Below are 18,745 nucleotides of genomic sequence, written 5' to 3'. Positions count from 1 at the left end.
ATCAACCCATATCATAATTTAATTTATAAAATCATAAAAATTACCTTTTTTGTTTTTATTTTTACTTTTTTATAGCTGTACAATAGTTATCCCTCTGTGGTCCGCTGGCTTCCTGGGACTCACCAAAATGTTTTTGAAAACAGCTATAGGACAAATGAGTTTATAAGAGAGACATTTCTAAACCAAGTGAAAGAACCGGACGTAAACGATCAGAGGAATCTCATTGAATCATTTCTCGTGAAGCAACAAGAGGTATATTTTTGGGGTTATTTGTGGGGTTTCTTTGTCCTTAAAGTCAGCCATAAGGGTCATAGACGGCTGTTTTTTTTATTTACATTTTTAAACCTTTTGCGTCAACCCCCCCCCCCTGTCGAGCGAATCTTCACACTAGCATGCAAGGGTATATGTATGCTAACACATCCACTTGCATGTAGCTGAAAGGAGGAGAAATCATTCGATGGTCGCTTTTCAGATGCCTGCTATCCAGCGAACTGGGGGCAGGCACTGACATCAGCCACCCGCCATGAGGAAGCATGGGCATGACTGCCCACCATTGAGCGAACACCCTGGCAATCAGGGCTGAATCGCCCCAGGAGCTGTAATAACAGTGGTGGTGTCTTAAGTTTTGAATTTGATTAAGAGGAATTAAAACCACATCCCCATTGGCAAACTGTACAGCATTCTGTAGTTATATATATAATATATATAATACAGAATGAGATGACTAATAGGCATTGATACATAAGGATAGATACTGTATTCTTTATTGCATCGATTCCACCAGAACGCAAGGTTCTATGACTGATTCTGGAATTTGATAAGCTTGCCTGAAGAGATGAGTTTTTAGGGAACGCTTATAGATCCACCTAAGACATTCATTTGATCATGGGCGCATTTTATTTTGAGGGACAATAATATACTGCTGATGTATTTTGCATTGTTAACTTTTTTTGTCATATTAAACTATATTAAGTGATGTTCTGTGTTTGTAATCTTAATTTTTCTTTTTTTTTATCAGATACTGTAGGCTTGCTTTTTAAAACACCGATTCTACAGTATACAAGGAATTGTTCAATTACTATGCTTAAAATGTGGGTGTTCTTTCATTTTGAGATAGGATAGACAGAGAGATTTATAAAGAGATTTCTTAACATAAAACAGACATTAAAACCAGAATCCGTTGTAGCACATGCACTTTTTTTGCTTTATCTGCTGTTTGTGGACGGTACTGACAATTCATCAGTGGACATGGTTGTTTTTTAAGACTTGATGCATCTCTAAATATTTCAGAGATATTTTTGATTGGCTAAAAAGATTTGACCATTTACTGTATGCAGGGAAATGAAGAATCTACTTTGTATTATCATGATCGGAACCTACTTGAGCTGGTCAGCAACCTGTTTGTTGCTGGGATGGAGACAACCTCAACTACACTGAGATGGGGCCTTCTGCTAATGATGAAATACCCCGAAATCCAAAGTAAGAAATGAGAATGGGAAATAATATCTGCAATTGATATACAATAATAGCCAGGGCTTAAAGTGGTCAAGCAGAGGTGGAGGAAATCATTTATCTATGCCACCTAATTAACCCCCCTCCCCTACCCCCATTAGGGCCAGTGGTAGGGTTTTTGGCATCCTCTTGCAAACTAAAATTATTTTCTGTGAGAATTACTATTCAGGGCCAATGTGGAGTTTAAAATGTTCCACCTCACCATTAGAGGTGGTGGAACTCAATTCCACCCCGTTCCCCCTCATTTTAACCCCTGATAATAGCATTGTATTAGTCAGTTATAGGTACTGTGATGTATGACCATGTTGTGGTGTCATCATAATACATTGTTATAAGTCAGGAAGCATCTTCTTTTTATTTGGTAGAAAAAGTGCACAGTGAAATAGAGAGAGTGATCGGATCAGCTCAGCCACAGACAGAGCACCGGAAGCAAATGCCGTACACCGACGCCGTCATCCATGAAATTCAGCGGTTTGGTGACATTATCCCAACTAACTTACAGCACGCAGCTTCTCAAGATATCATGTTCAGGGGATATTTTATCCCAAAGGTGGGTGACGTTTCATAACAGAAATATTCTCATTACGCTATCCAGAGGCATAACTAGGGTTGGTGTCACCCGGTGTAATAACTCACGGTGTCACACACCCCCTCCCCCCTTTATCCATAGCAGCTGTGGCCTGCAGTGCGGCTCTGGCTGTGAAGCCCCCCTGCATCCGGTCCACCTATGGCAGCTGTTGTGAGGTTATCAGATTCACTGTAAATCTGTAATTACTATATTTTATTAGGTGTAGTAATTAATGTACTATTTTAGTCCGTCGGTACCCTCTTGTTCTCCATATATGTCTATATACCCCTATATGTGTGTGTAGTTCCAGATCATATATTATTAGGCTGTATAATCCCACCTCAAATGTAATGTCTGTATTTCCCAGGACTTTATTCATGTAAGCATTGTACCATTGGCAATCTCCCCAGGGGGGTTTACAATTCTTTGTAAACCTCTGGGCTCTAGCAGACTTTGTGGAACCGGCCACCACAGGGGGTGATCAGCCCATAATGTAATCAGCCGATTATTGTTCCTGCTGTTTACATGAGGGGGATAGCTGAAGGACAATCACCACAGGGGGTGATCAAATTCCCCTACTATCAACAGGAGGGTTGTCCACAGGGGGTGACCACCACATAATGTAATCAGACTGTGTTTTATATCTTGGGTTGACTCTGCTATGCATATCTTGGCCACTTCCAGACTTTCTGGAACCGACCCCAGCAGGGGGCAGAAGCAGATGGGCAGCAGCAGTACCTGGGAGGGGGGATAAACCTGACTTGAATCCACCAATAGGGATTGAGTGCAAGCCCACTGATGGTATGGAGAAGCGTGGGAAATTGGAAGTTTTTAAAATGACTGGCACACAAGCCAGGAGGGGAATTTGATGGACTGTCCTGGACTAAGAGGTTATGCTCTGTCTAGGTATCGTGTGGACTTATATGCTATCACTGCTGTGGGGATTAAGTGATAGTTTGCCCTGTGGAACTGATCTGGGACTGTGACTATACAAGGACTGTCTGTTTGGGCCTGCTACCTGAATATCTTTCTACTCTGCAATTTACCTTTGCCACTGTTTATTGTCTATTTGTGCGTGCTGTGGAAAATAAACCATTCTTCTGGTTTCATCTGCTCGGTGTCTGAGTGATTGAGGAACTCGTACCCTCACATTTGGCGGCAGCGACAGTGGGATCATTCAGACACCAACCGTCGAGCACAGAAAGCACAGAGAACAGAGGATCAGACCATATGTAAGGAAACGGAAAATGCAATAAGGTGATGTTCAGCAAGTGAGCAGGTGTCATTCCTGTAGAAAGGGAAAATGTTTCCAAGGAAAGAAAATCGATGCCTCAAGACCCCTGCAGCAGAGGAGCTCAGGGACGGAGGTTCTTCAGTGTATCGGCAGGCTGGGAAGCCGGATCTGTTATTTATTGTCAGGAAAATGCAGTATATCTGGAAGTACTGGGAAGACGCTCAGCAGATGGTCAGCGGGTGGAGAGTATCCAGCATACAGGACAAAGTGTGTTACCTGGGGGATGCATTCCTGCACTGTAAAGGTGAGGCCACTTCTTGGAATCTGCTAGGAGAGCCAGAGTTTGTAGAATTTACAGAGGAAGTGATTGCTACAGTTACCCAGATGCTACAAAGAGGACAATATTCTGAGGCTGAAGGACAAGTCCAGAATAAATTGATGCCCCAGATAGAACCAGAGGAAAGGTCTAGAAGGGGGCTACTGCAATCTGGGCAGACAACCGAGGGGTCTGCCACAGAATTAATTGTTACCGCAAGAGAAGGGTCGTTGTCAGGGGGGCCCCTAACTGCCCTTGAAGAAATGAGTATGGAGGAGCTGATAGCAGAAGGTCAGCTGCGAGGTATACCCATCCGATCCTGCACTCGCGGGGAACTCCTTCAGCAGATCCTGCACGATCAGGGAGATCCTACAAATGCATTTGCTGATTATCGAGCCTGGATCCTCCATTTCGGTGCACAGTTGAGTGTGTGGGAACAATTGCAGTGTCTGGAGGAGTGCTTCGTGGTGGCAGAGGAAGAGGCGATTGATCGGGGGCTCCTGGATACCCCAGCATGGCAAGATCAGTGTCGCAGGGGGCGTGATGAAAGGCACCGTTTGCAATTGCTTCTCCCCCATCTTAGGGAGGAAGCTGCTCAGTGTTCTCTGCAGGGGGAGGTTATCCCCAACGTGAAGGAAGTGAGGCCTCTGAGCCAGGCACCCCGGGAGGAGCTGCACTACTGCTTCCCTTTTGCTGAGGTGGGAGATGCAGAGCTATTATCCTGCTGCCAGGGGATCTATGAGGACTGCGTCCAAGAAGAGATCGCCGTGGTTAGAGGAGTATCCGACAACATCCAGGCCACCAGCCCACCAGTCACAGATGACGTCGTGTTTCGGGCTGCCCAGCATACTCAGCTGGGGAAGGAGGCTATCGCGGAGAAGGAGGTGTGCGCAGAAGTAGCTGCAGGTGAGCATCTGGCTTTTAAGGGGACAGAGCTGACACAGCCTGTCCTGCAGCCACCAGCGGAATTGTTTGTGATGGAGGGTCCCTCCTCAGCCCTGGACATTGAGACCAAATGCTGGACTGAAATGTGCCATGCCCCTAGTTTGGGTTTGGGGGAGGAAGGACATGACGGGGTAGTGGAAGTGCCAGGGCCAGAGCCCCTATATTGGCCTGCTGTTTGGCCCCTGTTCCTTGGGCAAGAGGGGGAGGTGGAAAGTGGTCCCTGCCCCATTGTGCCCGAGGCAAAAGTATTAGTAGGTTACAATGTTGCAGAGGGGGGGTACCCAGAATCCGAAGAAGAGGAATTGCTACAGCCCTTGTTAGTTCCAATGTATGACTTAGACTGTAATCATGCCCTTGCTGGTTCTGCAAACCAGCCGCCTTTTACAAGATGGGTTTGGTATGATGTCACCCTGTGGGACTCAGGTGGTATATCCAAACCCCAGATTCTCGGCTCTGCATCCCGCTATTCCAGGTTGTTATTGGTTCCTGAACAGCTGGGTACCGGGACTACAATAGTAGGGGAAGGAATGTGAGGTTATCAGATTCACTGTAAATCTGTAATTACTATATTTTATTAGGTGTAGTAATTAATGTACTATTTTAGTCCGTCGGTACCCTCTTGTTCTCCATATATGTCTATATACCCCTATATGTGTGTGTAGTTCCAGATCATATATTATTAGGCTGTATAATCCCACCTCAAATGTAATGTCTGTATTTCCCAGGACTTTATTCATGTAAGCATTGTACCATTGGCAATCTCCCCAGGGGGGTTTACAATTCTTTGTAAACCTCTGGGCTCTAGCAGACTTTGTGGAACCGGCCACCACAGGGGGTGATCAGCCCATAATGTAATCAGCCGATTATTGTTCCTGCTGTTTACATGAGGGGGATAGCTGAAGGACAATCACCACAGGGGGTGATCAAATTCCCCTACTATCAACAGGAGGGTTGTCCACAGGGGGTGACCACCACATAATGTAATCAGACTGTGTTTTATATCTTGGGTTGACTCTGCTATGCATATCTTGGCCACTTCCAGACTTTCTGGAACCGACCCCAGCAGGGGGCAGAAGCAGATGGGCAGCAGCAGTACCTGGGAGGGGGGATAAACCTGACTTGAATCCACCAATAGGGATTGAGTGCAAGCCCACTGATGGTATGGAGAAGCGTGGGAAATTGGAAGTTTTTAAAATGACTGGCACACAAGCCAGGAGGGGAATTTGATGGACTGTCCTGGACTAAGAGGTTATGCTCTGTCTAGGTATCGTGTGGACTTATATGCTATCACTGCTGTGGGGATTAAGTGATAGTTTGCCCTGTGGAACTGATCTGGGACTGTGACTATACAAGGACTGTCTGTTTGGGCCTGCTACCTGAATATCTTTCTACTCTGCAATTTACCTTTGCCACTGTTTATTGTCTATTTGTGCGTGCTGTGGAAAATAAACCATTCTTCTGGTTTCATCTGCTCGGTGTCTGAGTGATTGAGGAACTCGTACCCTCACAGCTGTCATCTCTGTTTTGGACCAGCAGTCAATCAGGAGTGCTGGTTCTGATTCCCTACTGGTTCAAGACCTCTTATTGCGCTTTAACAGCACCATAATTGAGATGAAAGCTGTGGTAGGGTTTAGTCAGTGCTCAAACTAGTGACATGTCATGCTGGCGTATACCAGGCCACTTCGAGCACAAATATGAGGCGCCTTAATCAATGTTTGGGTATACCCCTACTCTGGCCCCTGATATTACCCTAGAGAACCCATCTACTGTATCACGACCCCCTCCGACTTCCCGCTGACAACCCTCCTAACTCATCAACTTGTCAGGCCGCAGCACTCTGCAAGAGAGCCACACAGGCAACCACCATCGTATGTAGGTCTTCTGCATGTGACGTATCCATGCAATACCACTCTCAGCTGCGGGGAAGGGGGCCGAGTCAGAGGTCAGATGCGCAATAGGCAAACACATCTGATTTGCCCACTTTTCACCTGATTTCTCAGCTAGATCGCTCGGAAACAGGTGAAAAGTGGCTGAGTTGGACTAATTTATGGGGGTCCTTACTTTTTGAAACTCAAATTCTGATGTGGGTAGAACAACCATACCGGCCATCAAGTAGTCCTGATATATTTTACCCAGACTCTATATGTGACCCATATGAATGCTGTGCGCACTGACCAGATTTTAGTTATGATTGCCCAGAATGCTCAGTGGGGCAGATGTATTATCCGTCGTTATGGGGCAGAAGGGTATCAGCGCACGTTATGTGCACTGATACCGCTTCTCCCCCATGTATGATGGAGCTAGCGTGCGGTAATGGACAGGGGCGCTATGCTCCCCTGTCCATATCGGCGCTGCTATCAAAATGATAGCAGGCCGAATGTATGAACGGTCAGCATCGCTGACCGTTCGGCGCGAAGCCTGCTTTGGCTTCGCCAGCATCAGGCTGGCGAAGCCCTATCTAAACAGCAGGGACAGCGCTGTCCCTGCTGTTAGGTCTGGGCTGCGCTGGGGATCTCGCGTGAACAGCGAGATCCCGCGCATGCCCAGTGCGGCCGGCCGGGGGACAGGAGATAGCGCATCAGTATTAACTGATGCGCTATCTCCAGAAAGGGACATCGCCGGAGGGGGAAGTTAACGCTCCCCCGCTTCGGCAGACAAGATGTTAATACATCTTGTCGATGTCCCTTCCTGCTTTGCCTCGCTATTGAGGCGAAGCAGGAAGTATCATAGCGGCGCTTATCGCGCCGCTATGATACATCTGCCCCACTGTTCTCAAATTACAAACTATAATTTTATACATATAGTTGTGCAACTTGTTAAACTGAGTCATCTCAATATAAATCCAATGACTCCAGTTTTCTCTCTGTTGAACTTTGATGATGAACCTGTAAAGCATCTGATTGCTTTTATAGTGAGCATTGATGCTTCGCCTGATGATTTGATGATCTTCGCCTGTTCTCTCTACAGGGGACCATCGTTATCCCAGTACTGTCCTCGGTACTGAGGGATAAAGCCTACTTTGAGAAACCAGAAGAGTTTTACCCAGAACATTTTCTCGATTCAGATGGAAACTTCAAGAAGAACGAGGCTTTCATACCGTTCTCATTGGGTAACAATCATTCTAAGAATATTTTCATATACAGTCCTACCACTGATAAATCATTTCATATTTTAAACATTGCAGTATGAAAGGGAAATAATTCTGGATGCAAATACTCATATTTTATTATCAGTTTTTGTATATAAGATTAGATGTTTAGCATGAGAAGATTAAAAATTTAAAAAAATATGATATTATATACAGTATATGATGGGTACTAGAAGAGATTTATATATATAACAGAGTTCACAGCGGCACTCGGGACTTAACCAATCAAAGAAACTCACGTAGCCATTAAAGGTATCGTTGACATTTGAGCCCCTCCGGGCTTTTATCAAAACAGCTTACATGTAAGAGACTACGAATATCATGTTTAATTGTTTTTAACATTATTTTTATACTTTTTAATTTGTTTTTTATTTTTTATTATCTCTATTATTTGATTTGTATTCACAAATGTGCAACATCCTCAATGGACCAGTGATTTTAGACTTTGTATGAGTATATCGCAGTCAAAGACTTCAGTTCCTAAGAAAAAAAAAAAAATATTTTTTTATTTGGCTACTGTAGATAAATAGAACGTTCTGCCTCAGCCGCCATACACTAAATCACAGGTTCTCAAACTCGGTCCTCGGTACCCCACACTGCATGTTTTGCCGGTCTCCACATGTGAAATAATTAGCTCCACCTGTGGATCTTTTAAAAGGTGTCAATGAGAAATGTCAATGAGAAATAACTACACCTGTGCCAGGTGACCTGGAAAACGTTAACTCTGTCGGGTCCTTAGGACCGAGGTTGAGAACGACTTCTCTAGGTAAAGTGCCAAGTGTGGCATGAAATGTTGGAGAGAGACCAGCGGGAGATTGGAATTTCACAACACAGAGGAAATTAACCTCATTACTTTACACCTGTAGCTTGTGGTTTATTGATGTCACACACAAACTGTGACTGAGGGACAAACTCCGCTGATCCAAACTGCCAGGTGGACAAGTTATTGAAAGTATAGTGACAGTTCAACTTACCACCATATCCTCATCATCAGCAAGGACCCTGGATCTGGGTTGTTACTACAAGTGTATAGCCTTATTCCATTACCTCTGAACATTCTGGTCTCCAATTTCAAAATGTCTATAATATAGTCTTGTCAGACAATTTGGTCTACATGCTCTCATTCAAAAAACACTGTATCTGCAGAGTCATCAAATATATTTGACTCTTCAGAAGGTATCAAGTGTACTATGGCTGGACCATGCAATATGGCTATGATGTTGAAGGTATTTCAGTGAGATTGTCATTTCCAAAACATTGCGGAAGATCAGATTTCTTCATTTTTCTAAGGTGCACCTACAGTAGTCTGACAAGAAGGTAAAAATGGCCTTCATAGAATTTGTCTAGATTAGAAACTCACTAATGGCAACCAATGTATGGTATTGAGAAAAGACCAGCATCATTTATCATGGCTCTAAGCCTATTGCGCTTTACTTTGTATAGGAGATTTTGTATCAGTTGGAACTTTTTGGTTTTCAAATTTCTGATGATCAAATGTCTTTAATTGCTTAATTCCAAGAGGTTTTAGCTCCCTTAAATCATCAATATTCCTGATTGAGAATCATTGATACTATCTTGTAGGCTATGGAGATGGAGGTCTAATGTCATTGCTGAAAGCCTTTTTCTTCCACCACCATTAACTGTGAACATCCATGCTTTAAATCTGGTAGATGTATATACTGTAGCACATTTATTGAAAGCTGCTCAATCAGATTGTGATGTCACTCAGGTGCTAAAAGGGAGGGGTAATTCTGGTAATTTTGGATTTTTCATATATCGCAGATGCATGGAATATTCAAATGGTGGTATTGTATAATACTTGCTTGTTGACTCAAGTAGAACAACAGGCGCATTGGCACAGTATTGTGCATATCTGGCCCTTGTTATATGAAACACTTTAATCATCTGTAAGACTTTGTATCCACCAACTTCCATCTAAAAGATCTTCAAGGACACTCATGATGGCCTTCTCCAGATAGGCCTCCCTTATTATGATCTACCTGTCTTCTTAAAATGCTTTAGGAGATGTCCACTATATGCAGTTCAGAATTGGATACACAGGACCATCACATGTCATTACTGGCTCTATAATTGAAAGAAATCACCATGTTTCTTAAAGAGAGAGGCCAATTTCCAATATGGCATCTAAAATGTGCTGAATTTCAAAGAAAGAAAATGAACACAAAGTTGAACAAACAACTAGAATTATAAAAATTGATACAAATCAACATTGATGGTTTCTTACCTCAAATTATATTCGCCAATGTGCTATTATAAACATGAACAATGGAACACTCCTGTTGCTTGCCCGGGTCTTAAAAAGGATCCTAAATCAAAATGCGGAGGTCATCTTGGTGGCACCGGATTGGCCTCGAAGAGCATCTAACGGAGATCTACAGGCCATGCGGGTAGAAAACTCCTCTCAGACACAACCTGCTCCTTCAAGGGCCGTTCTTCTACCAGGACTTACAGCGGCTACATTTAATAGCCTGGTGGTTGAGCTGCAGATTTTAAGACACAAGGGTCTACATGCTTCGGTCATAAGCCGATAACTGCGGCGCACTATCATCTCATATGGAAAAAATATGTGCCTGGTGCAAAAGAAAGAACCTACAACCAGAGGTGTTTAAACTGGACAGCTTAATGCGGTTCTTGCAGGCTGGATTGGATTTGGGCCTTCGGCTGGGTTCCTTAAAGGTCCAAATCTCGGCCATGTCTGTTTTTTTTTTTTTTCAAAGGAATTTGGTGTCCTTGCCGGAGGTCCAGATGTTTCTCCAGGGGGTTTTGAGGATTCAGCCCCCCTTCGTACCGCCTCTGACTTGAAATACCTTACGTGGAAAATGGTGGTCTTGTTGGCCCTGACTTCAGCCAGATGGGTGTCTTGTAAGAGCCCATATCTTGTTTTTCACGAAGATCGGGCAGAACTCCGGACACGGCCGCAGTTCTTGCCTAAGGTTGTTTCACCCTTCCACCTGAACCAACCCATTGTGGTTCCGTCCAGTGTTGCGCATCCGGAAATCCCTGCTTCCCTGGATGTTGTACAGACTCTCAAAGTGTATGTTAGACGTACAGGTAGGATTAGAAAGACAGATAGTCTTTTTGTGCTTTATGATGCCCAGAGAAAGGGTTGTCTGGCATCCAAGCAAACCATTGCCAGACGGATCCATTCCACTATACAACAGGCATATGTATCGGCAGGTTTGAATCTTCCAGCGTCGGTGAAGGCTCATTCAACTAGGTCGGTAGGGACTTCCTGGGCTGCTGACCGAGGTGTCTCGGCCCTACAACTTTTCAGGGCTGCAACTTGGTCAGGTCAACACATATTCGTTAAGTTCTACAAATGTGATTCCTTGGCCAGGGCGGATTCCCAGTTTGGACAGGCGGTACTGCAGCAGTTTCTGCACATTCCTGCCCGTTCTGGTAGCTTTCTGACTTCCCCATCCTATTGAACCCCAGTATCCAATAATGGACGCTAGAGAAAATAGGATTTTGGGTACTTACTGGTAAATCCTGTTCTCGTAGTCCATATGGGATACTGGGCCCCCGCCTCGGTGCGGCATTACTACTGCATGTAGTTGTCACTTAGCGTGAAGTTATGGCTGTTGCCTTGGTTGTCACTTCGTGACAGTTTATTTCTAAGTTTTCAAGAAAGTTATTGTTCACGTTTCTTGTCTTTCTGCGGTGTGCTGGTATGAATCTCACCACTTTTCATGTTTCACAGATCATTCCTCGCATAGTTCGCTCTCCTTCCGCACAGTTTTTCATTAACTGACTAGTGGGAGGGGAAAGTAGAGGGGAGGAGCCAGTGCACCCACACTAAAGAATCTTATGTGCCCTGTCTCTCCTGCGGAGGACCTCTATTCCCCATCGTATTGAACCCCAGTATCCCATATGGACTACGAGAAAAGGATTTACCAGTACGTACCCATATCCTATTTTTAACTACTCCATCACCATCCAATGGTTATTGCATAACATCAGCGTGGATGTAACTGGGACAGATTTACACAATGGAACTCCATGTGTCTAACTGGGAAATATAAGAACTCTGAAAGCACCAGATGTTTGGTACTCAGCATTATTATGTTGTTATTAACCATGTAATACAGTAGTTGTTGCTTTTAATCACATTCACTAGCAGTTTGCAGGTTTCATTGTATCCTATTAATGTGTCATCTAGGTAAAAGAAGCTGCGCTGGGGAGAAACTGGCCAAGACGGAGCTGTTCCTGTTCTTCACGACCCTTCTACAGAACTTCACATTCCAGGCTCCACCTGGAGCTAAACTGGACCTCACCCCCCTAATTGGTTTTATCAATGCACCATTACCTCACGAAATCTGCGCCATACCTCGAAGCTGAGCATGCTGACAGCCGCATTATATTATAACATCTGTCATAACTGTTATGAATGGCAACAAAATCGGCAGAGAATTGAAAACTATAAACATCCCAACATCTCATGTGTACCTTAAGCATGTCATAACATTTGTAAACTTAACATAACTAAACCTGAAATAAAGACTCGGAGACAAAGGTTTGGCAGAAATTGTTAACTGATTTATTTGTAGCAACTTTTAAGCTAATTTGTTTGTTTGAATTAATTTGATTTAATTAATTTGATTTAATTAATTAATTAATGGTGGCCAAGAAAGAACGGCCACAAATGTAACTCCACCCCAATTCTGACGTAACTGGCCTAACTCAAAAATACAGGCGGTATCCAACTCTACCCACACATTGACTACCCACCCAGCCGGGTGGGGACGCTGTCCCCGACACGGGTGATACAGCGAAAAGGCCTAAGCAAATGAGAGGTGAGTGCACCGCAAGCAAGCCATCAAAACGCCCACAAAACCTGTGGTGTGAGCTAATTGATTAAACTGCCGTTCTTTCCCGCCTATCAGCTAACTCGATTAACACCCACCACCCTCGATAAGCAACAGGGAAGGGAGGGCGGGGAATTCTGCAGGAAGAAGAGGAAATCTCCTCCCCTTCCTGCTATTATCAATCAGTCACCACTGACAGACCTATGTCCTTATTGGCTCTCCGAGTCACATGCCTCTCAGTGTGACACGCAGATGTGGATGTTTAATTCACTCCATGTCAAGTGTTGGCATTTCGTTACTCTAAACATCCCAACATCTCATGTGTACCTTAAGCATGTCATAACATTTGTTAACTTAACATAACTAAACCTGAAATAAAGACTCGGAGACATAGGTTTGGCAGAAATTGTTAACTGATTTATTTGTAGCAACTTTTAAGCTAATTTGTTTGTTTGAATTAATTTGATTTAATTAATTTGATTTAATTAATTTGATTTAATTAATTAATTAATGGTGGGCAAGAAAGAACGGCCACAAATGTAACTCCACCCCAATTCTGACGTAACTGGCCTAACTAAAAAATACAGACGGTATCCAACTCTACCCACACATTGACTACCCACCCAGCCGAGTGGGGACGCTGTCCCCGACACGGGTGATACAGCGAAAAGGCCTAAGCCAATGAGAGGTGAGTGCACCGCAAACAAGCCATCAAAACGCCCACAAAACCTGTGGTGTGAGCTAATTGATTAAACTGCCGTTCTTTCCCGCCAAAGCGGGGGATTTAACTAAAATACCCCCCGCCCCGCCACCATCTAGACAACTAAATCTAACACACCTAGCAGACCCTCCAGAAACATAAACAAACCCTCACCCGCCAGGTGAACCCCATCCGGCCTAAATAGGTGCTGACGCCCAAATCTTATCATGGCATGAGGAACAACAGCCCCCCCATTCTCCAGCACCCAACGAGCAACGGCCGCATTAAGCTTTTTCCGAGCTTCATCAATCGCCCTGGGGTCCCTAGCACCCCTCCAAGCAAGCCTAGGAATCACATAGGACCAAACGATGGTGCAAGACGGCCAAGCTGATTTAATGGCAGCAAAATCATCCAAGATCAGGTGCCGCAGCTCTAATTGGGACATTTTCCCGAGGTCATTGCCACCCAGATGTATAGCCAAAACTTCAGGCAACCCGTAGCGGCGGACATTCTCCATCAGGAATGCCCGCAGGTCCTTCCAAGACATACCCCAGACACCTAACCACCTAACCTCCCGGGAGCAGGCACAGGGTGGACCTTCACCTGCAGAGACTGACCTAGCTGCCCAGTATACAAAGGAATGGCCGACTACCCAGACCCTTTGCCTATCGGTTCCCAGACCTGAGGAAGATATAAAAAATAGGGGATTAGATTGAATTCTCGGTGAGGCCTTATTACATATTAGGAGGATCTGCCAAAAAGAAAAAGAAAATTTTGCATATATATACATAATTGAGGCACAATAATTAAGGTGCCATAAGACATGCTCCAATCACAATTGGAGCCATACTGGAAGACAATGGGAAAGAGACAAACAAGGGAGGTATGGGTATTGGAAGGTAAAGGAATGACGTGTGTACTCGGCCGGAGGAAAATGACTGGACCTGCTGAGGGACTATAATTAACTATAACCAAATTAGAGGGCCAGATTCAGTCCGTCAGGTCAGGCAAAAAGCGAAAAAACTCCGGACGCTGGCCTAATGGCAGAGCGTAGATAGCCCCCGAGTAGGATGGACATAGGGCAGGGGAACAGAATGAGCATTCAGGCACAGGAAGGCATAACATACAAGCATAGGCATGACATACGAGCACAAGCACCTTTCAGGGCAGGAGGTGAGGTCTAATATACTTCCTATAGCTCGCAGAGCGCCACCTGCCTAACGCCTTGATGTCATTAACTGGCCAGCCAGCAGCTGCGGCCGAGGTAGCAGCCCCAATCCGAAAGGAATGAGTTCCAAACTCCCTCGGTGAAAGGCCCAACCGTTCAAGGCAGCGCCTCAGCATCCATCAAAACTGATAAACCGTCAACGGAGACCCATTATAATGCAATAGCCAGGAGCCATCCAGGGCAGGCCTGACCTCCGCATACAGGGATGCTAAAGCCACCGGGCAAATGGAGACCGGGACATCCGGTGTCACTGAAGACCACCTGCCTCTAGCTGACTGGTCAGTTTTAGACCGCCTAATTCTGAACCACAACGCCCCCAGTAGCGCACGCAGGGGGGGTTTCCGAGTACCCAGAACCCCCCCCCAGGAATCTAAGGGCCATTGTCTGAAAGCTGAGGGTCTCCTCTTTCCAAAAGTACAAGAATTTTTAAAATCGGACCTTGGGAACCGGAGATATCTGACTTCAAAGCAGTGGTCCCCATCCGAGCCTGTTCCATTGCTGTTCCCAGTCAGATATTTCAGGTTCTGTCTGACATAGAGTTTTTCTGAGGATATATTCCAAAATCTGTGACTCTCCCCCTTTGAAGGACACTAGAAGCTTGTCTCTACTGTTCCCAGAACCAGATATATCAGCCTTCAAGCAGCTGGTTACTGCTCCAGCTCCACACACCTGGTATGTAGTTTTATATACTCCTTGGCAGATTGTTTTGCCTCCTGAACTCTGATCCCCTCGTGCCCAACACCATTTGGTAGGTGGGATTCTCTAGTTTTTAATTCCATTAAAATCTAAGAAATCTATTTCCGGAAACTGGAGATATCTGCAGTCAAGCAAGCTATCCTCGCACCAGAAAATTATGAATAATAAGCCCACTCCACTATACACCCCTCCTCTGCATATTAAACTTCCCCTACCACCCTGGAAGTTATGTATCAGGGCCCCTTCATTCGGCCCAATGCCCCCTTCTCCCACCTCATCTCCCACCATCTGTGCAGTAATGGGGTAATTAGTGGAAATTACTGATCCAGGCGCTACATGCTGAGCGGTTGATATAATACCCCCTACCACCCACGGGACATCAAAACATATACTGGGTCACCTAAGTGTCCATCTCCGTACTTTGCTCCGCACCTCTGGAAACCCCCTTCTGAAAATCCTGCGTTTGCCCCTGGCCCCCGCATCTAAACGAATATCTGATACTAAAAGCACTGCCTCGCGGGATTTACCTGGGGAAACTAACTCAGAAATCCTAAAAGCCCCATGAAACGCCATGGAAAAGGCCAACCTAAACAAAAGAGACTCAAAAGCGGAGTCCGCGCAATGACCCACTGCATCCAATAAAGACGGGAGCAGTGACGCATCGATGGGCCTACGACAATCAGGGCTAACCGGAGACAAGCGTGCCCAGCCCTTCATAGCTTTAAGGAAACACTTCGTACAGTCAGGCAAACCTTTGAGCTTAGCAAAAAAGGCTATCCCAGCCAAAAAACGCGCAGCCACTGCTCTGGATCTACCCGTGCAATACAATGACCACAAAAAAGACAGCAAAAGACGCTGCCCACGCCTACCTGACTGAGCTGCCCCTCCCGCGAACGCTTCCCATTCTGTCCAGGCCGCCCGATAATTCCTAAGGGTGGCAGGGGCCAATGAGGATTCTGCTAACCCCTCCAGTCCGACCCGATCACCTGCCAAACATAAGAGGGGCAGGGCACCCCGACATCATCAGCCTGAGGAACAAGCTCCCGAAAATGTTGCCATTGGAAACGGGAGAGGGAATCGGCGACTTCATTCTCAACACCAGGGACGTTGCGAGCCCTGAACAGGATATTATGCCGCAAGCACTGCAGTGAAAGCTGGGCCAACAGACACAAGACTAATAGGGACCTGGCCTTCTGATGGTTAATCGCATGCACAGCACTAAAGTTGTCACACCAGAACACTAAACTCCTATTTGCCAAGCGTGAGCCCCAGATTTCCATTGCGACCATAATGGGAAAAAGCTCGAGCAACAACAGGTCCTTAGTGAGACCCCTTTCAAACCAGTCACCCGGCCACTTCTCAGCGCAACAGTGACCGGCCAGAAAGCAGCCAAAACCCACCGAGCCTGAAGCATCCGTGAACAGCTGCAGCTCACTATTAGCCACTGCGGGAGCCAGCCAGATGCGCACCCCATTGAACTCCTCTAAAAAGGAAGCCCACACAGCCAGGTCACGCCTAGTCTCGGCGGACAGGGGGATGAGGTGGTGAGGCTTGCTAACCCCAGCAGTGGTCCTCTCAAACTTACTGCAAAACAACCTCCCCATGGGGATCACCTTGCAAGCGAAGTTCAGCTGTCCCAAAACTGATTGAGCCTGTCGCAGGGTGATCTTATTCCTGGACCTACACAGCTCGACTGCCTCACGCAACTTAGCGACTTTGTCGGCCGGCAAGCTGCAAAGACCCTCTACCGTATCAATCTGGATCCCCAGAAAAGACAAACGGGTAACCGGGCCCTCAGTCTTGTCATCGGCAATAGGCACCCCGAATTGTTGGAAAAGGGACTGCAAGGAGGACAGCAGGTGAACACAACGGTCAGAGCTGGCCGGACCGACACATAAGAAGTCATCGAGGTAGTGAGCGAGCCCGCTCTCCCCCGAAGACTGCTCCACGCACCAATGCAAAAAGGTACTGAACTTTTAAAAAAATGCACAGGATACTGAACACCCCATCGGCAAGCACTTGTCGATGAAATATTCGTCACCTATGCGGAAGCCCATGTACCTAAAAGCATCGGGATGCAGCGGGAGCAAACGGAAAGCCGACTCCACATCCACCTTAGCCATGAGAGCCCCCCGTCCAAACGACCGGACCATCGCCAAAGCATCTTCAAATGACTGATAAGTCACTGAGCAACGCTCGGCAGGAATGGCGTCATTAACAGAGAGCCCCGTGGGGTAAGAGAGATGTTGGATGAGTCGGAATTTCCCAGGGACCTTCTTCGGCACCACCCCCACCGGCGATATGACCAAGTTCGCCAGAGGGGGCGTGGCAAAAGGACCAACCATGCGTCCAAGCTGTACCTCCTTCATCACCTTCTCCCACAACACGGAGGGCAGCGCTCTAGCAGATTGCAAATTCCTGAAAGCGCCCCCTTGCACCTCCCCCACTACAGGAAGGCGAAAACCTACGCTAAAACCATCCCGCAGGAAAGCGGCCGCTTCCCTGTCCGGGTACGAGCGGAGCCATTCGGCCATGGCCTCCACCCGCACCGGCGTAGCCGCCCTATCGAGCGCCCCCACCTCCGGCAGGCTTGGGGGCAGTGCCAGCGCCCGCCCCTCTGGAGGGGCAGGACCCTCGAAAGCAGGTGGCAGCAGGGTGGTTCCCCGAGCAATTAATGCACAGGTGTTTATACTTGCACCGGGAACCCAGCTGACAGGTGGAATTATTGAAGGCAAAGCACTTGCCCTTAGCGGCCCCCAGGGGAGCCGGCTTGCCAGCTCCAGGGAAGCGGCGGGTGGCAGAAGAATCCGCCGCCGGCCGCTGCTGCGGGAGGGAAGCCGACGTGGAGGCAGGAGCGGCTGCTGCGGCCTCTATCGGGTCTAAATGCACGCGAGCCACCTCCATCCAAACCTCAACGTCCTTACAGCCCAGGTCTAGGATATGCAGGCAATCTTGCTTACGCCTAAACTGCTCGTCGTACGTGCGCCAAGCATAGCCCCCGTACTTTCGCTGCATTTCATGTATCATGTGAATGTAGCGTATTACGTTAATGTGCTCATCCAGCCGATCTTCCAGATAGCAGGCCGCGAAAACACAAAAACCTGCCAGCCAGTTGTCGTACGACCTATAAGAATCAGAGCCTATGCCGCCCTTATCCTTGGCTGCCTTAAAGGCCTTCTTGGTGTCCTCGGTCAGGCTGAACACATCCACGTAATCCCCTTTCTTGATCTTACGTCTACAACTCTCCCTCAGCCCCCTCAAAACTGCGGTATAGTCGCAGTGTACCACCCCGGGCTGATTCCTCCTCTTCCTTTCCCTCCGGGACAGGGAGGCAACCTTCCTACGCTTAACGTGGCGAGCGCATCTTCCAGCCTCCCTCTTAGCATATTTGGCCGCCCTCTTGCGAGCCTTCGCTGCGCTACCTACATCAGACCCCCCAGCGGATGAGGAGGAGGAAGTGGAAGAGTGGCTATCTCGGGAGCCCCCCGAAGAGGAACTCCCCCTATCGGACCCTGAACCGTACTCCGAAGAGACCTCAACTGCTGACTCCGGCTGAGCAGCCCAAGTGTCAT

General features: G+C 46.7%; 1 protein-coding gene across 1 annotated transcript in view; it reads left to right on the top strand.

Moving 5' to 3' along the window:
* Nucleotides 1–12,082, top strand: part of LOC146063035 (uncharacterized) — a 59,961-nt gene extending 47,879 nt beyond the window's left edge. Inside the window, exons 15-19 of the mRNA XM_083175045.1 lie at nucleotides 76–252; nucleotides 1,338–1,479; nucleotides 1,878–2,062; nucleotides 7,543–7,684; nucleotides 11,904–12,082. Coding sequence (XP_083031171.1) covers nucleotides 76–252; nucleotides 1,338–1,479; nucleotides 1,878–2,062; nucleotides 7,543–7,684; nucleotides 11,904–12,082 — 825 coding nt within the window. The remainder of the gene's footprint in view (nucleotides 1–75; nucleotides 253–1,337; nucleotides 1,480–1,877; nucleotides 2,063–7,542; nucleotides 7,685–11,903) is intronic.
* The last annotated feature ends 6,663 nt before the right edge of the window (nucleotides 12,083–18,745 follow it).

Source organism: Crinia signifera, chromosome 3 (assembly GCF_055691185.1).
Source record: "Crinia signifera chromosome 3, ASM5569118v1, whole genome shotgun sequence".
Taxonomy (NCBI): Eukaryota; Metazoa; Chordata; class Amphibia; order Anura; family Myobatrachidae; genus Crinia; species Crinia signifera.
Note: the sequence above shows the minus strand (reverse complement) of the source record. Positions and strands in the feature narration are given on the sequence as shown.